The 21,590-nt window shown below is 34.3% G+C and overlaps 1 protein-coding gene across 1 annotated transcript in view; it reads left to right on the forward strand.

Moving 5' to 3' along the window:
- ABCA13 (ATP binding cassette subfamily A member 13) overlaps window positions 1-21,590 on the forward strand; it is a 168,900-nt gene that overhangs the window by 112,697 nt on the left and 34,613 nt on the right. The window contains exons 48-54 of the mRNA XM_052704176.1: window positions 7,061-7,115; window positions 7,667-7,844; window positions 11,719-11,834; window positions 12,661-12,817; window positions 14,271-14,524; window positions 14,959-15,151; window positions 16,111-16,220. Of these exons, the coding sequence (XP_052560136.1) occupies window positions 7,061-7,115; window positions 7,667-7,844; window positions 11,719-11,834; window positions 12,661-12,817; window positions 14,271-14,524; window positions 14,959-15,151; window positions 16,111-16,220 (1,063 nt within the window). The remainder of the gene's footprint in view (window positions 1-7,060; window positions 7,116-7,666; window positions 7,845-11,718; window positions 11,835-12,660; window positions 12,818-14,270; window positions 14,525-14,958; window positions 15,152-16,110; window positions 16,221-21,590) is intronic.

Genomic DNA, 21,590 nt, shown 5'->3' on the forward strand with positions numbered 1-21,590 from the left:
TGGTTCCTTTCATTAGCAGAGGTTCTGCTAAAGAGGAATTAATTTGAAAAATAGCTTATGAGCACTTTTTAAGTGTACAAATGTGAAATGATGCTCAGAGCTTCCATTGCTTTTTTCTAATATTCCTAAAGCATCTTTCTTTTCTTTCTTACTGACTTTTCCTGGAGGAGGCAGTATTATTTTTCATATCTGGCATTCATGTTGATGTCTGTATTTCACTTTTCATATGAAAATAAAGGAATTTTATTTTTTAATTTCAATTTGGAGACTTTCAAGCTGGGTTTCTGTCTTTTTTAAGTGGAGGAGAAAAGAAGGGAAGATTTTTGTATTGGTTTGTGACTTCATATTTATAATAAAGAAAGAAGAGGAAAATTAGTGAAAAGGAAAGGGGATCTTGGGTGGTATAAAATAGAAATTCATTAGGAAATGTTTTCAAAATGGCAGGTGAAAAAAAAAGTTAGCTTTAAGGATGGCTGGAGTTTTATTTTTTTCTAAATGGATTATGAGGAAAATAAAAAAAAGGCCAATATATTTCTGAAGAAAGTTTACGTTTAGGTGAAATAAAGTATTTTAATGAGAACTTTTAATAAAAAATAATTTTTAATGAAGTTATCCTGCGCTTTATAAATACTGTTGAAACTGATTTGTTTTCTGTAGCAGTACACATCCCATTTGGTAACTTAAACATATAAGTACCCTTACTTTTGTATCTGTTTGTGGAGATTAAAATTTATGAAAACTACTCTGATGGAGCTTGTTAGGATGCTGCAGATGTGCAGCTTTATAATACTGACTTGCACTGATGACATATTTTTTCATAGAGTAGCTTCTTCCTGTCAACAGAGCCAGTGCTTACTTGTAAGTGACATAAAAATTATTTGATCCTTTAAAAGGGAGTTTGAGGACACAGTCTTTACTTCTTTCAACAAAAAATTTCTTGCTTTGCTGCAAAAATGACTTCAGTAGGATAGATCATTACAATGCATGTAGGGAGCAGAAAATGTTATGATACTGAAACAACCTTGAAAGAGGTCAACAGCTTACTTTAAAAGCTCTTTTAAGTACTGAGAACCACTCTACTTAGCAGTTATTTCCTGAGTATGAATTTAATCTAAGATTTTCCAAGTCTCTGGGAGGAGGGAAGTCATCATGGATAGTGTGAGTAGTTCTGCCTGCTTTAATTATAGGGGATTACAGCCTAGTAGTTTACATAAGAGAGCAGAACTGATCCTAGTCTGTGATAGATTTTAGTGATAAGGAGATTTTCTTCAGTGATGAGGAACACAAGCTTAGAAGTGTCAAGGCTTTTGTATGAGACTTTGCCGAAAGAAACTGTAACCAAATGTTGTGATTGATCATAACTAACGGATTGGATGTCTATTTTGGAGTAGCAATTCAGAAATAATTACTATAAGAAAATGTCTCATCTTTGGTACCATGGGGATATCTATATCTAGCTTTGGAATCATATAATCATAGAATCCTTAGAATTGGAAGGGACCTTTAAAGGTCATCTAGTCCACCTCCCTTGCAATGAACAGGGACATCCACAGCTAGATCAGGTTGCCCAGAGCTACTCCAACGTTGCCTTGAAAGTCTCCAGGGATGAGGCATCCACCATATCTCTGAGCAACCTGTTCCAGTGCCTCACCAGCTCTCTCACCATCCCCATAGGAGAGGTGTTCCATCCCTTGGATCATTTTTGTGGCCCTCCTCTGGATGCGCTCCAACAGGTCCATGTCTCTCCTGTATCAGGGTCTCCACATCTGGATGCAATACTCCAAGTGAAGCCTCACCAGCACAGAGCAGAGGGGCAGGATCACCTGCCTTGACCTGCTGGCTGCTCTCCTTTTAATGCAGCCCAGGATCCCACTGGTGTTCTTGGCCACCTGGGCATACTGCTGGTTCATGACCAATCCATCATCCACCAGTTTCTATGTTGTTACACCTCTTTTGGAAATGCTGCATTGCTATAATGAGATAATACAATTGGGAGTAAATAACAAATGAAATGATGAAGTAAGAGGAATAAAAGTTTAAAAGGCAACATACTTAAGTTCAACTTGAGATAAACATTATGATCAAATAGAGATGTTATTTTTCACATTTAATTGTATAATGTTCCCTCAAAATGCATTAAGCATGCTATACTACACAGGGAAGGAATACTATCTGCCTCTTAGGGTAAGATTATACTAAGAAAAGATGAGTGATATTCATCAGTAATGATGTCTGTAAAGTGCAGTAGTTAAAAGTTCATACATAATTACTGAAAGAACAAAAATCTATCAGTATAGAATGGTCTTGTATGATACAGCTGCCCTATCTCAGTACTTCAATAGAAGTCATTGTCATTTTTAAAATACCTTTCATGCTAGGCTTCATTGTAAGGTTCATGCAGTATTTTCATTTATTATGGATTTAGTTCTTCGAAAGAGCTGAAGGGATCAGGAGACCTAATTTCATCTAAATTTCAGTGTAAAGTAACTGTACATTCTGATTCTATTCTCAAATTGTATTTTTAACCCTCTTTTCAAAAGAATCTGTGAAATGTCATTTAACTTTCTTATACCTGTCTGGTTAGTGGGCCAACCATAAAATTTAAATAATTATTGAGGTGTTGCCTCTGAAATACCTCATAAAACAAAAGTTGTGATTTTCAGTAATATAGTAATGTTTCATTTTATACAAACACAAGTTTTATCATAAGTTTTAAATGTCCACAAAGATGAGCTTGTAAAAAACATATATAGCTTAACTCTAGTTTTTTATGTTTATGTACTGTTTTATTTTATTGTAATTTATTTTTTTATACTCTGAACTAAAACTATTATAATAAGGAAACCTAGGATTAGTTATATAGAACCATACTGATACTGATTTATGTGCTCAGGGCTCAGTATGCTGCACAAAATAAAGAGCCATTTTGAAAGGAGTGTCAGGTGATACACACAGAACACTTCACAGAATTACATATCATAATACATATGATAGAAATACATATCATACATTTAAGGACAGCTCTGATTAGCCTACAGAGATGATATATAACTTTGAAGACCTTCAAGGCTTATTCCCAAGATCTCTTTAGCTTATGCTGAAAAAGTACTTCCTGGTCTGTATCTCTGTCCATCTCATTCTTTCTCTTACTGTCTTAGTTTCTGGAACATTCAAAATGAAAAGAAAAGTTATGCATTCTACAGCTACAATCTACATAAGGACTGTATCTAGACTAGTTCTATTTCCTCCAAAAAAAAGCTCAAAATAAAGCAACTGTTGTGGAGTTCTCCTTCTCTGGAGATATTCAATACCTGTCTGGACACCTACCTGTACAACCTGCTATAGGCAGCCTGCTTTACAGAGATGTTGAACTCTCTAGAATTCCCTTAGCATTTTTATCCAAATGCTTAGAAATAAAATTCTTAAAATAAAATATAATCATCATGTAATCATCACATACATCTGTTCAATAGGAATTTTGTCATTTGGAACTTCTTGGTTTATTTGTCTTTTTTTTTTTTTTAATATATTGAATGTGATGTTTAGTTTTCAACTTAATGAGCACCATTACAGCAGCTTTACATAATAAGAATGCACGTAAAGGCAAGAAAGCATCAATAAGCACATTTTACATCATGTTAATAGCTATGTTGGGACAGAGAGATATATAAAGAGTCTAGGTGGATAGGAGGAGAAATTTGGGAAGAGATGAATTATAAAGGTATGCTAAAGTGTTTGTTAGTTCATTTTTAAATGCATGATACATGTGATATATATATAATGGCTTAAATGAGAAATGCAGTATTATTTTAGTCTTGAATGATATCATTTGATTTTCACTTCCATAGGCTCAAGATAACTTTTTTCCTCTAACAATTACAAACATGTAAATTAATTATCTGCTTTTAAATGGAGGAGGAGATATTGTTATACTAAAAAATATAGCAAATGGAGAAAAATGTTACACTCCAGACTAACTGAAAATTTTAAAGTAATGAATGAAAAACTAGTATTATATTTATGTTATAATTTGTTAGGATTTGGGATTCCAACAGAACTGACTGCTTATAATAAGATATAATAATAATAATAAGAGCATACTTTGTTTAATAGTAATCAGCAACCTTCTTCCTTAGAAGGGTATGTAGTGTAGTTCACTTTTTGGTCAGTATTGTATGAGATAAGCCTGCAAGGAACAATATGTTTGTTTATTTGTTCCCACCATTTTCTACATCCCAGCAACTGTGTCTTTTTCAGTCTCTATTCTGTGGCAGAGTTTAGCAGTATGTTTCTATGCATGGGATACAAGACAACTGCTGTAGTCTTCTGCACAACTGCAGTATAGTAGTCTGAAAGTTTTGATAACTTCACTCTGGTATCTGTGTATTTAGTAAAAAATACAGGCCATGGTGATTTCAGGAGAGAGATTACTTCCTGCCACATTACATATTTATGAGCAGAAGCTTTTCTTCGTGAAATATTTAATGTCATTTTGGGGTGTAATTTTTTCCTCATGGAGGAATTCAATTGCACACCTTTGCTTCATCTGCACTACCATCTCAGATGCCATTTTGTCAGACTGCCCCTCTACTGCGTCAGAAAATAGTAATAGAATATTGGCAGGAAGGTTCAACCTTTCCTACAATACCACCAATACCTACCTCTGATGTTGTGGGCCAACCTAATAAAATAGGAGGCATTACTTTTGCTGTATCCAGGTCAACATCTGACAGATGTGAAAATAAGCTCAAACAAGTTTAATTCTGTATGCATGGTTTTGACTGTTAATTCTTAATCAATAGGAATATTCACACATATGAACGAAAAACATTCTTTTAATATGCATACTTCAGCCATTGAGAAAGCCTAGAAAAACTTTCTGGTAATGAAACTCTTTTCTACCATGTGACTTTTCCTTCATACAAATGGAATTTCACCCAGTGCTTGTATCCAGTGGAAAAAGTAGTTTTCTATATCTCTGTCAGGTTTTACATCACAACAAATAGCAGCTATTAATTAAGAAATCAGTGGTATAAAACAAATGAAAATTTTATACAGGCAAAAGACATGAAAGACATCTACATTTAGCACCTGCATTTATTAGCAGTGAACCAAAACTGTGTTAGCCTGATTTTGAGGCCATTTGGGCCTCATTGCACAGCTTTTACTTGTATCTGAAAACTCTTCATCTTGCAGTAGTTACATATGTGAATTAATCATCATCCTATGTGATTGAAACATCACAGTATCTTAGTGATCTTTTAACTATGTTGTCTTTAAAATGAGGAATGAAAAGTTAATGGGGCAAAAAATAAAAGCATTTATGTACTTAATCAGATTGCACCTATTAATTGAGAAATTAATTGAAATTGAGACAATTTATATTTATACAACTTGATGCTAACAAAATATGACAAAGTTTATTCAAATAAGTGGCAATGCATAGATTTCATCTGAGACAACCACTCATTTATTTCCTTGCCAAAGATATTATAGTTATGTTAGGATAGATTTCTTTTTTTATAATTGAGAACATGCCAAATTTGTTTTGAAGACATCTTCATCCAATATTTTTTAAGAATTTCTGGTTTTATTTATAGTACAGCAATCTCATTTGCAGTACAGATCCTACAGCAATACATGACACTGTTGAACCTACTTCTGCAGTTCAGAGTGCAGAAAAGCAACTAGTACTTATGTTTATTTATTAGATCCAGACTCTGGATATTACTCAACGGGATACAGTATTTGGTTTGACAGTTTGGTGATTGAGCTCTTTCTGTTGTTAATTAAGTATTTAGCCTTTTTATTCATCTCTTATAATGAGATTTCATAGAGAAAAGAGTCCCTTATAGTTGCAAACAGTGATCTCTTGCTAATGATGGGAATAAGGTAGATGAGGCCAGTGTTCAAGACACTGATTCAGCTCAAAACTAGTAAAAATTTCCCCCAACCTCTTCCCACATTACTCATTATGGCACAGACAAGAGATGTACAATCAAATAGAAGCTAATATTTTAGTTTATGAATCTGAAATACAACTGAAAAGAGAGCTGTTTGATATTATTTAAGAATGTAACATTTTAACTTTTTTGTCAAGAGCCTGATCAGTTTCCAGCACTAGTTCAGTTTATTTTTCTTTAGTAAAAATGTTTTAGACATTCTACTCTTTTGCTTTAGAAATGATATTTTAGTTAAGCTGGGGAATAGAAAAAAAATAAATTTCACAATATTTTGAGACAATTTAATTTGATGTTCTTATATTGAAAATTATCATTTTTATAGCAAAAGGAATAAAAGAGAAGCAAATAGATAGTAGTACGATTTTACAGCTGTCCTAAATATTCAGGTGACAGTTTATCAGAAAATAGAACAAGGATTAGTGAAGGAGAGCAACTAAGTTTTATGTCAGTCATAATTATGTTGATGTCTTTTCTGGATTACATACAGCAAATCTTCAATTTAATTTATAAGCTCAATTTTGTGTTTTAAACAGTTTAGAATCACAGAGAGATGAAAATTCCCACTATTATCAAGTAAAGCGTAAGAAAAGGATACTTGCAAAATATAATGTCTTTGTATTTTTGTAATTTGTAAATAAAGGAGAGGTAATGCAGAACTGAATCCCGGTTCCAGACAGTGAAATTGTAAGTTGCAGGTCCAGAATCTGTTCAGTTCACCATGATAACCAAAGAGAGGTAGCAGAAAATGTAGCAAGTACATTTTGCTGCTTTGAAGCCACCTTTCTTCTAAGGACAGTGAAGATTTTGCAAGGTAAGAGTTTAAATGCACGATCAACCTCCTTAGTCAAAGTGTGATGGCTGCAGTTCACTTTCTTTCAGTTCTTCAGTTTCTTCAGTTCATCCTGCTTTGCTTCTTTCTTTTTCTTTCAATACAGGTTTTTGTAAGTTTTGTTTCTACTTTGATGCTTTGCCTGAATTGTTTCAGAACTGCTTGTATCATTGGAAATTGAAAAGGAAATGAACTGTTTCCAAATGCTGTATACTCTAGAACTTAGTCTTCATGAAGCATTTATTTTTCATAATTTTTCTTCTTTCAGGGATCACACTCTACAGTCAACCATACGGAGGAGCCTTGCTGGATGAGGACAAAATGTGAGCAAACTCTTAAAAAATACATAACTGCTGCAATGAATATAGAACTGAAGCTGTTAATTTAATAAGCTTATTTGTTGCATGAAATAGGTATAACCTGATGGATTCAACTCAGTTCTACTGAGTCAAGCATTTTCTCTAGTTTTCTGTTTATACATTGTCCACTGTTTGCATCAAATAAGGGTGCATTGCTTTCTAGAGAAAAATATTGTATTTACCCTGACTGCAGTTTTGAGTGTATTCTGACATTCTCAGACAGGTTAACTATTGTTCCTAATTTTAATGCTCTGTAAAGGTTGAAATATTTGCAAAAGCTCCACTTTATTATTGAAACATTTAAACACAGACTGTGTTCTGTGACTCATGTATAGTTTTGTAACTCAACACATTATCTTGAGCCTGTTCTTTAATGAGATGTTGACAATGTAGAAACGTGGTCTTTGCAAACAGGATTAAGGTCCTAATGTGAAGTGTTGTTTTGGTAGAGTTGATTTGAAGATGGGGTTTTTTTGCACTGTATTTTCATCAAACCATTGTGTTTTGTATCCTAGAATGGAAAATATTCGTCAGTGTGGGGTAGCACTCTGTATCATGCTGGGTTTCTCCATCCTCACCGCATCTATTGGCAGTGCCATAGTGAAAGACAGAGTATATGGTACAAAACGCTTGCAACATATCACCGGCCTGGGTTACAAAACGTACTGGCTTGCTAATTTCTGCTGTGATATGGTATGTATCCTGTAGGGGGAGACATGTGCTTCGCTGTAAATTTTTAATTAGTTTGATGTAAATGAGCAAAATCATGTCCATAAGATACATGAAAACAATTTGAATTGTGTAGAGCAACAACTTTTGCCTATCATGTTTAATATTGTGACACTGATGCTACTTCAGTACTGAGATAAAATTCTGTGAACCAGAGATTGCGTTATTCATTTTCCAAAGAGGAATTGTAAGGAGCTGAAGTGTATGCTAGCTTTAGGCACCTGTACTATTTCACAAATAAATGGATACAAGCTAATCAACCCAGACAGAGAGTATCTTCCACACAGCGGTTCATGGCAGGAGTTATTCTACTTTCAGTGCTTTGAGTTGCCACTGGCAAAAACCTTCAGAATATGGGAGAAGCCTGGAAATAATAGCCAGCCACATTAAAGGCTTAATTATGTTGTATGTTGGCAGATAATAAGAGCAGTATTCCCTCCTGATATCTTCTGTTTCTTGCAGGATAGACAGTAGAAGGTCTTATAAATGAATTCACTTTCACAGAGTGGCCTAGAGCAGAAATGGACAATTCTTTGTCCTGTAAATTTATTTTTCTCAAAGTATTTTCTATCTTTTTTTTTATTTTACATTAGACACAGTATTGTTTGTATGTGGATTATTAACAAACAGGAAAAACTCAAAATATTCTCTTTTAAAATACAAAGTTTACCCACCTAACCAAATGTAAAGATAGAAATGCTACTAATAGCTGATTAACATTAATAATCAGATTAATGCCAACAAAGTTAAATAAAGTAGGAGATTTTATGTACGTTCTTTAAGACTTTTCAGACCAATGAACAAAGATGGTGAAATAGAACTAATGAACTTGTAGGTCCTAGTCACTGACTTCAACTATATAATGAAAGTCCTCTGGTTTCCCTTTGAGCACAGATTCCATAAATGTTCTTCAAATATCTGTTTTTGAAAATGGCTTTTTAAAAAACAAAAGAAAAAATTCTCCATTTGTATGTATATATGTGTGTGTGTATGTGTATATATACACCACTAAAAGGCTGTTTCATAGTTCATCTGTAATAAAGCCTTGCTATAGTACTAGCTGAGTGTTGGGAAGGGATTTGGGATTAAGACATCTACTTATGTGAAAACTCCTGCTTCTAGAGAACTCAGGTGCTGCATGTTTATTGCTCATTTAGTAAATGTTTTTAGCAGAAAACTTTGAATGAGAAGATGTTTTGACTTAGGAGAGTTTTTTCAGAGGCAATAATGAGTAATTGGAATCATCTGGATTATTCAAAAGTAATGCAAAGATTCATGCCTCTAGAGGAGGGATAGAAATCTTCTACATTTTGTTTAACCCACTAGAAGATCATGGAAGGAAGGTCTGGGGTTTAGCATAGGCAGTGCAAACATGAACTGGCCTTCTCAAGAACAAAGATTTTTTAGAATGCTCTTCATTCTCATTCAAACTTTTATAATTCTGAAACATTAGAGATTCACCCATCCATGCTTGAAATTGGGGTTTTCTCACTTGAGCAAGCGTGAAGTAAGAGCACATTTATCCAAAAGTTATTTACATGGTCAGTCAATCTTTGTATTCACTTTTCTGCCATGTCAGGTAAGAAGGCTTGGTTGAAAACTTGTTTCTTCATCATTCAGTTTCTCCTTGTGCAGCGAAGTCAGCTCCTTGTTATTTTCTGCCAACCTTTTCCTTTCAGAATGTTCTCACCAATTCAGCATTGTACTGCATGATCAATCATGATCTGGGAAAGAATGGACACTACTTTAAATGCTAATTGTGCTGCAGATCATCTAGGGACACTGAGCACCTGAATGTATGAACTGTCAAATCTGAAATCTCTCTACATTTTAAGCATTTCAGGCTCTGTCCTGAATTATTGGTAGCACAATCTTTACTAGACCTGCAGAGGTGTTTGATTTATGAAACTGCTGTCATTAGCTTGTTCCTAATATATTTATGCACAAGAGTAGTATTCATTACAGTGTTCAACAAATAGGTAAAGTTTAAGTGCTTGAAAAATTACATAACAGATTGCAATGTTTTGTTAAGATTGTTTCACTAGAGAGGCAAAATACAGGAAATATTTTTGTAATATAATTGAACATTAAAAGTGTTTTTCCAGAAAAAGTAATCAAATATATTTATCTATTGAAATATTTTAGTCTCAGATGCTTTGTGACTTCTATGACATGTTTCTTAAATGGCTCCACAATAACTGACTCTCAAATCTGTGGAGTAGTATTGTACAGTATTTATGTGTGCCACTGGTGGTGCCATAAAATAGACTGTGAACAAGATGAAAACATTGCTCAATTATCCTGCCTTTAAAAATGTCTGTCTTCCCAACAAGAAAGAAATGATGCCCTCTGTTTTCAGTGTGGACTGATTTGCATTGTGTTTCAGTATGAATGTCTCTTTTTAAATTAAGGATATTGTGCAACACCAAGTATCTAGCTAGAATAATCATCAGTTGCTTTTAATGCAGTTTCATCTCAGAATCTAAGCTATGTAGGCTTCTCCAAAAGCTATGTCTTCTCTTTATTTTCATGGAAACTACAAGAGATTAACACAGAGCACAACAGCACTATTTGATAGAACAAATTCTCAGCTACAAAACGCTGTCTTTCAACATAGCCACCACCATTAGCTATGGACTTCTGACAGCAATGGCCTGCATGCCACGCTTCTGAAAATCTGCACCACTGAAGGTGATCCAATGTCACTGCTGCTGAAACACTTTGCCTCACTGTGCTCACATGCACTGCTTGGTCTCCATATACGCTCAGCAAGTGACTAGGAATGTCGGTGGGTGCAATTTTTTTTTCTGCATGGAGGAATTCAGTTCCATGCCTTTGCTTAATCTGCGCTTTCATGTCAGATGCCATTTTGCCAGAGTGCCCCTCTGCTGCCATCTGTCACAGCAAGTAAATGTAATGGGATTTTGGTGGGAAGGTTCAGTCTCTACTGCCATAGCACCAACATCTGCCTCTGACGTTGTGGGCTAACATTAAGGACAAGAAACAAAATAGGAGGCAATACTTTTGGAGCAGCCCGCACATGTTAGGATAAGATTAACTGTTATATAGCATGGGAATGGAGGCAGTCATTTGCAACTCAGCTTCTATGAACAGAACAGACCGATGCTGAGAATGGAGCTGGGTGCAAATTTTTATATCTTGCCATTGCTTGATCTGAGCAGAACCCATCTCTCTTGCCTGTTTGGATGCGAACATTTTGTACCAGTTACATCCTCCCACTCTTCTACCTTTCAGCGTTGTCTCAGGAGACGAAATAGAAACTGCTTCCCCTGTTGCCTAATGCCTCCAACTCTTGTAAATATTACACCTGTTCCTATTAAAAAGCTGTTCTTGGCTTCATCAACACATACAGTCCTTCATTAACGCCTCTTTCAAAGTTGTGTTCTTACAGGTCTCCTGTGACTGATATATAAATCAATGAAACTATTCCTTCTGGATCCAAGACAGTGTATTCACAATACAATTGGATGTTTTGGAGCAATAGTCCCATATGGACTCATTATCTGGAAGGGTTAGCTTGTTAAAAGGATGTATTGGAAAGGTCAATAGAATCAAAATTAGGGGAGATATTCTGTAGATGCATTTTATTTTGTCAGGGTAAATCTAATGTGTACACATATAGGAGAGTGCTTCACAGCCAGCATTGGAGTATGGAATAGCAGAGCTCTTCTGCCTAATACTTCCTAATCCCTAATTCTATAATTATATTTCAAATATGGAAAAGCTAATTTATAGAGCTCTTCTATGCTAATTAAGGAAGACCAGTAAAAAATGCTCACCTGCTAAGTACCTTTTTCTTTTTTTCTTGTATTTCTAGCTGTTTTATATGCTACCCGTCACCCTGTGTGTTGGTGTTATTACTGCTTTCCAGCTATCAGCCTTTACTTTTCGAAACAATTTGGCAGCCACTGTTATCCTGCTGGTTCTCTTTGGGTATGTGATTGGAAGTGCTACTATGGAATTACGTTTTGTAGAAAACAAAGAGAAATCTTTACACTTGCTTTGTACCTGCTGCTGAATGCATGGTTTTCTCTCTTTGGAAATGATTATGATTCTTCAAAAGATAGTGAGAAAACAGACTGAAATGCGAGTTTGAAAGTTAGACATGAAAGAGTGAGGAGGTGGAATTTTCTTGCTCACTCAGGAAATAATAAAAGAACTGCAAAAGTCAATCATTTGCCATTAGAAATTGACCATATGCTACCTTACAGGAAGGAAGGAATAATGACAGCCAGGTCAGAATTTTAGTACTTAGCATTGCAGATCATCACAAAGAAGAGTAGTGGCTGTACTTTGTTACAACTCTACCTGTTTTATTTAATTCTGTAGTTTTACACATCTCTGGCAACTTATATTTCCAGAGAAATGGCTGTCCAACATGGAGTACTGAACAGATTGAAGATCTGTCTCCAAATAGTACAGTGGGAAAGGAAAGTCTTTCCATCCATCCTTTGTGCTTAAGTTTCATACGTGAGAAAACGTTTGTTAAAAGATGCATGGTTTTGCAATAATTTGGAAATCAAGACAGTGAACTCTGAAATGGTGAAAGTATAGTTTTACATATATAGCTGAAATGTGCAAAATTGTTCATGTCTGTCCATCTTAGGGCAGTAGGGATGTGTATGTCTATAAAATCATAAAGTGAGTAGATAAAAAAAAAATATTTCTCAATTTTTTTCCTTTCTCAGTTTATCAACAGTTTCTTATTTTTTATTTTTTTGTGTGTGTGATAAATTTGTTTCTTTTAAAAATATTTCAGATATGCAACTTTACCATGGATGTATCTTGTATCCAGATTCTTCTCAAGTCCAGATGTAGCTTTTATTTCTTACATCTCCTTAAACTTTGTGTTTGGCCTTTGTACCATGCTGGTGACTCTCCTACCTCGTTTATTAGCTATAATTTCCAAAGTCCAGGTGAGAATGAAACCTTAGCTTTGTGTTACTGTATGTGAGAAGTATACATACATCTCTATGTGTACATGCCTATGCATGTACATAGGTCCTGCTGAAAGTAATGCCTCCTCTTTATTTCCATGGAAACTACAAGAGATTAACACAGAGCACAACAGCACTATTTGATAGAACAAATTCTCAGCTACAAAACGCTGTCTTTCAACATAGCCACCACCATTAGCTATGGACTTCTGACAGCAATGGCCTGCATGCCACGCTTCTGAAAATCTGCACCACTGAAGGTGATCCAATGTCACTGCTGCTGAAACACTTTGCCTCACTGTGCTCACATGCACTGCTTGGTCTCCATATACGCTCAGCAAGTGACTAGGAATGTCGGTGGGTGCAATTTTTTTTTCTGCATGGAGGAATTCAGTTCCATGCCTTTGCTTAATCTGCGCTTTCATGTCAGATGCCATTTTGCCAGAGTGCCCCTCTGCTGCCATCTGTCACAGCAAGTAAATGTAATGGGATTTTGGTGGGAAGGTTCAGTCTCTACTGCCATAGTACCAACGTCTGCTTCTGATGTTGTGGGCCAACGTTAAGGAAAGAAATAGAAGAGAGGTTGGCAATACTTTTGGAGAAGCAGTCATATATGAATATGTATGTATTTATATATATATTTACATGTGCACAGACAAGATCACTTCCAGCAGGAAATTTAGCCATCTTAAACCTTCATGATTTTTTTTATCTCCATATATGCTGTTCTGCTTATTACTATCTTGAGTTTTGACATGCTTATAACTAGAAAAAAAAAAAGATGTAGCTTGTACTGTAATAATGAATTAAGTTGTAATTTGTCATAATAGAGGCTATTCAGATCCATTTGAATAGGTTATATACACTGTAAAATGTCTTTGAATAATATTTACATAGGAGATAATCTGCTTATTTCTAGGATCTGTAATGCATGGTTTGGGTAGAAATATGCATTCTCATTCTACATATACAATTAATTCATAACCTGGTGAAGAAAAATCCAGAATGCGTATTTGACTACCTATGCACATATTAAATCAAAAACTTGCTGTTTGAAGCCAAATATGGATTATACATCACTCAAGTTTGGAAGGACACTGACTTGGTGTTAAGTAAATGATTTAGAATTAATAACATTTAAATATTAATATTTTAAGTAAATGAAATGATCACAGCCATGTGTCTCTTCTGTCACTGTCTGTAAATGTCAACCTTCACTAGTATTCCACAGCTATGGGCACTCTAAAATTTAGACATTCTAAAACACATAGTAAGAGATGATTGTTGTTTCAAAAGAGTTCACAGTGCGTTCTGCTGAAATCAGTTTGCCTTGAGTGAGATTTGAATGCTGTATCCAGCTTAGTGAAAGTCCTTAATATTTGATTAGAAAAAACTCACATTTTTTCCTTTTTTTTTCTTGCTGACTTTTAAGAGTTTTCAGAACATCTACAAGATCCTCAGATGGGCATTTATCGTATTTCCACAATTCTGCTTAGGCCAAGGTTTAATAGAGCTTTCATACAACCAGATCAAATTTGACCTAACCAGCAACTTTGGAATAGATTCGTATGTAAGCCCTTTTGAAATGAATTTTCTGGGCTGGATTTTTGTGGAAATGGCCCTACAGGGAACAGTTCTTCTTCTTTTACGGCTGTTTTTCCATTGGGATCTCCTCCAGAAACCAAGGTGTGTGTGTTATCATTTGTATTCTGCCATAGTAGACAGTTAACTAAATTTTTAGAGTAAGAAAATGGTAGCATTCCATTCATCTGGGGAGTCTGTTTTATTTGTTTCTAAGTTATTTGAACTAAAATATGTAATGATTTTATACTCTCATGCTCTCATTCTGAACTAAGGATTTCCTTTTCTGATATAAGTACTGCTTCAATTTGTTTATATTCAGTCTAAAGTCCCAGTTGCTGTTTCTTATGAGTAATAGAGTACAACTATGTTTTAGGGAGGAGAAAAATTTAAACACGTATGTGATGTGATGTATAAAAAACACAAATACTTTCTTTCTTGGATTCTGCAGAGGTTGAATCAACAATCTTTGAAGGATTGCAATTAGGGAAATACTCAGAGTATAGTAATGTCCAATTTGTTGTCACTTTCTATTTTAGGGGTCAGCATTTAGTTAACAGCGTGGTCAATCCATCAGAAGATATTGATGTAGAAATGGAGCGACAGCGACTTTCTAGGGGAAGAACTGGTAATGATGTCCTTCTTCTGTACAATCTCAGGAAGCGTTATGGAGGTTTCAATAAGAAGAACACAGCTGTGGAAAACATAAGCTTGGGAATAACAAAGGGAGAGGTAAAGAGGACTTTTTTTTCTTTCAGAGTAACTCTTGACTTTGAACAGTTGTTCGGACCTGCATATCTGCAATCAAAGTATGGTAGATAGCAGTAGAACAGTTTTAATTGTAGCAATTTCTGAAAATTAATAACTTGATAAGAGTAGAATTTTTTGTGATCTTCCAGAAGCAACGTTTGTATGGTTGTTCTTTTTATTTATTTTATTCAACACTTTATTAGAGTCTTAATTCTTTTATCTTGTTTATCTTAAGCAAGTTAATGTTTTATTGGCTAACATAATAAGATACCAGGGAGTAGCAAAGCAGTTCAGTGTCCAAAGAGAAATCAAAGAATATCTAACTCAAATGCAAATTGTGGATAGGATCCTGAGTTTGTCCCAAGGCAAGATTGTATTTCTCATATTGAAATCATTGAACTATTTATCAGTAAAACAGTTAATGAAACAAGTATTTTAAAAGTTGTGGAGTGCTATTTTTAGTCTTAATGCAAACACTGCCATTACTTAAGAAGGTATTCTTTGCAGTGGTGCTCTGTTTGGAGTCACTATCTAGAGTTCAGAGTTCACTGTACGAAGTGAAACATCTGAGAAATATCGACTCTATAGACTGGCTCTCAACTTGGATGTGAAAACCTCAAGTTCAATTCCAGCACTTTATAATAAAATTGATAACTAATGCATTAAATTGTAGAACAGGGGTTTAAGTAAGTGGAGGGTTAGAATATTAGATAAGTCACTTGTAGGAATGTAAGAGGTAATCAAAGCATTTTATTTTATTTGAAATTTATTTTCTGTTGAAAAAGGAATTGCATATACTAAACAATCACATTAACTATTTTACAAACAAGACAGGAAATATGAAAAATACCCATTGAAGAGTTAATGCAATGTAGTACATCAATTCTTCTTCTTCTTTTTTTTTTTTTTTTTTTTTTTTTTTTTTTTTAAATCTCTCTTAGTGCTTTGGACTCCTGGGAACAAATGGAGCTGGGAAAAGCACAACGTTTAAGATGCTGACTGGAGATATTGTTCCATCTGCTGGGCGTGCTGTTATCCGAACTCCTACAGGGTAAATAATGCAGGGTTGGATCAGATAGTGCTACTGGATAATGCCAGTGATCAAAGACTCAGCAGTCTTCCATCATTTTTACTTGTAGTATAGAGACCTATTTTGTTCCCTTTTAAATGTATATTGCATCATCACTGTCAAGCCTTGTCAGGAAGGGCAGGGATTATGACAGCAGTTATATAGTAGCAAAAGAGTAGTAAGCCTTAGTTTTAACAAAAATCTTCATGTTAGTTATGTCCAGACAAATGGACATATCACATATCACTCCATTCTGCACTGAAACGTTTCCAGTGTTAGAATGGTGATCACTGCTTCAAATGGATACTTTTAAAATATTTCCTGGCACTTGTGTCGTTTAGTGTCATTAATTATTTAATCAATACAGACTGTAATTAGGATCGGAGATAGTCTTAGTCGTATTGAAGCTAACTTTGATGGAGGAATAAGTGAATAATGGCTTTTTTGGCTTAGATATAACCAACATTTACAGATTTTTACTAAGCACATTGTTGGGATGATAAAATTATTTTAATGTCAAGCCAAAGTAAAAAGTCCTTATATTGCACGTATGCTTGTGGGTTTGTATTTTGGGCTCGTAAACGATTTTGAAGTTTCCTTTTTAAATTATGTCTATTTCAAAATATGTCTTTTGAAGAAGTAGAGGTGAGGGTTTAATTCAGAAAAATTTTAAATGAAATATTTTGAAATTTCCAAAATGAGAATTTGCATGTCTGTGTTTTAGAATTTAAATGCTCTTTTACATCAGTATTTTCTCTCTTCTTTAGGAAAGATCCAGTAGATTTAATGTTAAAATGAAAAATTCTGTTCAAGAAATGACATGAGAGGGTGTTTATACAGACAGTTGTTTTCATTTATTTCCCAAAACAAAGCAGATTTTTTTTTCTCAGCAATAATGACAAAAAAAAAAAAGAAAAAAGTGATTAAAAATTAGGTAACAAATAAAATTTGCTGTTCTTTGAAACGTGGAGTTGGAATGCATTTACAAAGATATTACAGAGGTCAGAAGAGAATTTGAGATTTGTGGAAATACAATGATCTGTAATGATTTCTAATATGCTATTCTCCTCAAGGGAGTATCTAAGCTTCCAGATTTTGTTTAGATGCTAAGAGTTACTCTAAGCTTTAACGGGACTCATCTTTGGTCCTTTCTGTGCTTTCAGGGATCTCACATGTCTTCCCTACACAATGTGATATCACATCTTTATATAGGAAAATGAATTGATCTGGTGTTATAATTTCAATATCTTAATATTGACTTCAAAGCAAATATAAAGTTATAAGAATATACTTCATTGTCAGGAATATATTTTAATGACAGTTACACTAGGTTTATTAAATACATGATTTATTTTATCAGAATTCCTAAAGGTAACTCTTCAAAAAAATCACAAAACAATTTAACAATGCCTTTTACAAGAGTGTTTTAATGCACTTGTAGCTAAATAGATCGAAATTCTTCTGAGAGTTCAACTTTCATATGTTCCTGGTATTTAATAATAAATTTGAAAAGAAACTAATGCCTGATAATTTGTGCTACATAATAATATAATGCATGATTATATTTGTAGCCATCTTGTGTATTACTTTGATTTCTTGCACTGTATTTTTAAAATCCAACATGAATGCATACCGTGAAATGTAATGTTATTTACTGTGAAGTAGAATGTAGATAATGAAATTCGACACATTTAGAAGATTAGAGAGGAAGTCGTAGGAGATGGTCACATAATATCTTTGACAATATGATATTGTATTATGATGTTAGTTAGCCAGGGGTTTCATTGTTTCTTCCACAGCTGAAGACAGAAGACCACAAGTGACTGTAAAGCCCATATTTCTATGTTTATTCTAATATTGTGGAGGTGTAAAACTCAAGCAGGAGCTGCAGTTGCACAGTAGCTAACCTTGGCAAAGCAAATTGCTTTGAGGCTAGGAGTAGAGATCTGACTAATTCCAGACTTTGTTGTGTGTGTCATATTAAGTTCTGGCAAAAGACAATGTAATATGTTGCTGTACTACTGTAAATCAAGCGAGGACAAATTTTTTGTCAACCAGCCAGCCTGAAGAACCCTTTATTAGCACTTGGACTACTGCTAAATTATTCATCCAAAGCAGAATGTATATACATATTTTCCTGCATAGGTTTCATTTATAGTCTTAAAACCAAAAAAGAGAATAAGATTTTGATCAGTGAACCAACTCAATTATCTGTAGCCTGTTGGGAAGATACAAAGATGCTTGTGATAAGTTTTGATGTTACTATCTTAGTTGAATTACAAGCACAGTCATTTCCTTTTCTGTGGAGCAATCAGGTTTATCCTACATAAAAGTACAAGAACTGGTACAAATAACAAGTTTCTAAACAGTGGGAAAAACAAAAAAGGTAATTTGAAATATTTTGCGTTGCAGTTGATACTTTTGTGTCCTAAATCCTCATTCAGTTTTAGATGTCTCTAAATTGTTATTTACATCTTTATTAGTTGCAACTGAGAACAGCTATTAAAATTAGTGCCTCTGAGTCCCGGATCTTTAGCTATCACACTTAAGTCTTGGGAGCCAAAACCAAGAAACTTCAGTCTGATAGACATATGAATCTCTTTTAATTTGTTGTACAATGTGTTCTCTAAGGAATATATTTACTCCATATGAGGAAGACAACTGCAGCTTTCAGATATTTGCTCTCAAAAGATTTGTGTCTGATAATTGTATATGTCTTAACAAATGCAAAACTACACATAATTGTAGAACGTAGTTCTGTCTGATGTGTGTATTGGGTACCCAAGGGGCTTTAGTTCGATTGATTTGTACTTGTTCCTGAAATAAACGATTGAAGGGGGATATAATGCTAAGAACTCTTTATTACACCCTATTATTGTTTTCAAGGGCCTGGTATTTCTCCGAGAGGCATTGGAGAAGTTGACAAAGAAAGCAGCTGATGGCCACCACTTGCTGACCTAGAGTCTTCTTTATTTAAAACCTATGTCATTAAGCAGCCTCCATAGAGGCATTTCCTGTGGTAGTGATTCCTGATTAGTAGTTTGAGAAGCAACATAGACAAAGATTCCATCTCTGTTGTATGTGAGTGGAAAGAACACAACTCTTATAAACCTGTCTTATCCTGAAAGACTGGATAAGATTTTTTAAATTCAGAAAGTTACTAAGAGTTCTACATTAAAAAACATGATACTACAGATGCATTCTTTCTGATGAATTCTTCATGATCAAATAAAGAAATTAGTATGAAAATTTATTAGTTTAAATACTTGAGAACATAACTGATTTAATTCCATGCACAAAATTCTTAATTTGTAGCTGTTCCTGTTTCACTGAATAACAGTGCTTGAAAGTTCTTGGTTAAAAGAAAAAAAAGTATATTTTCCTGATAATTAGTGTAATAGTTTCAGAGTATGGAACAGAGTAAGAAAAATCTCTTTCAGGCAACTGTGCTGAAATCAGATTTGAATTTTACAAGAAAACCTTTGCACCTTTTGGACATCTGAAGACAAGAAATGGAAGGTCTGATTTTCAAAAGTGTATGTTGAATTGGAAAGTAGAGTTTTTGGAACTTCAGCCTAGAACATGTTGGAGGTATATAGGGTTGCATAGAAAGAGCTGCGTTTCTCATACATTGATAATTAAGGGTGTTGAGGGGAATCCTCTGGACTCTAAAAGTAGGTAAATGTATTAATGATCTGCAGCTGCCTTTTTAAAAGGGTAGAAAAGCAGATTCACAATACCTTCATGTGCATAAAAAACATTTGTTGGCCTCTATGCTATTTATTTGTTGAATGTTCAATAAAAGAAAAAAAAAACATAAAGGAACATATCACTAAGAATTGGAAATAATTTCACTTTTTTGTAACAAAATCTTAGTTGAGATGCATAAAAGCTAGGGGTTGTGCAACAGATTTCAGTATTATTCAGATTCATAAAAGTGCAGAAATTTGTATTAAATGCTAAATCTAGCTTCATTTCTTCTGCATGTTAAGTTTTCTTGGCATTCTCTTTGATTAGGACACTTTTGGAGAAGGGAAGGCTTCTGATCGGCTTTTAAACTCTTTTTGGTAAATTACAAATCAATTAGATATTTTTAAATAGTGTATGTGCCTAAGCTTTGATTTATATTAGTGTTTACATGAGAATGCTCGTTTATAGTATGCAAGCTGAGCTGTCTAACAAGAAACTCTTTTTTAGATTTTCTTATTCGGCTGAAAAGTCTTTTAGGCAACTTCTAACCTTTGCAGTCCCATTCTGCTTGTAACTGTGACCTCATAAATGTACTCCAGCAAGAGAAATAATAGGAATTTATCACTAATTATAGTCACACCTATAAAGATAATAGCAAAATGCTGTTCATAGGAGATTTTGTCTTATTATTTTATGTAACTCATTAACATTGCCATTATCAGTGACATATCTGTCCAGATGAAATAATAATAATAAAAAATTAACATATAAAGAAAGTGTGTTTCCGTTTAGATATATTTCCAACCTCAATGTAAAAAAGTGGCAAGGGAGGTAAAATACTGACACTAAAGTACCAGCAGTCTCTTTGGCAAAGTTCAGGAATATTAAAAGCGAAAAGGAAAGGGACTAGAAAATAAATTTTTTTAGTAAAATTTGCTTACCTGTATTTATAAAGAATGATGCTATAAAACAATAGAAGATAATTGGCTGCATGGTCTGTATGCTTACAGAGGTCCTTTTTGCTCTCTGTAGTGCTTGTGTTCCTCTGTAAGGGTACAAATGGACTTAGATTAGCTTATGATTAGCTCTACTTCTATGACTAGGTAGCCACCATTGCACAAGCTGGCTGAATGAAAGCTAGTGTGGATGTTCACAAACATTTCCATAGTTCTTTTTTTTCTTTTTTTTTTTTAGTGTGCAACTGGCATTGGATATTCCCCTATGCATGTTACAACCTTGGTCTTCTTTAATGATGCTGTATCATAAAGCCTTCTTCAACTAAGAATGGCTAAAGGTAGCATGGAAGACAAAATCTCAAAATTCTTATAGTTTGATTTGCCTTTTTTTTTCTCAAGCTGTTTTGCAGTCTTCATTGTAGTTTGCTGAATAGAGTAGGCTTTAAGTTCATACTCTGCAGTCTCAGTTGCTGTGGGTGCATAGTCAAAGTAGTTACAGCATGCCTAATTTTGTTCATAAGAGGCTTGAAGCATTTGGCTTTCTTCCATATGTAATTAATTCATCTCCTATGAATTTCCATTTCCTTCTGCACAGCTATCCTCCATGATAGCAACTCCCCATCCTATTTGAATTAAAAGTCAGTCATCTCAGCTGTTGAATTACAAAGACATAGGACCTAAGAACTGTTCTCCAAAGATGGAAAAG

This window comes from Tympanuchus pallidicinctus, unplaced genomic scaffold, assembly GCF_026119805.1.
Source record: "Tympanuchus pallidicinctus isolate F22 unplaced genomic scaffold, pur_lepc_1.0 scaffold5, whole genome shotgun sequence".
NCBI lineage: Eukaryota > Metazoa > Chordata > Aves > Galliformes > Phasianidae > Tympanuchus > Tympanuchus pallidicinctus.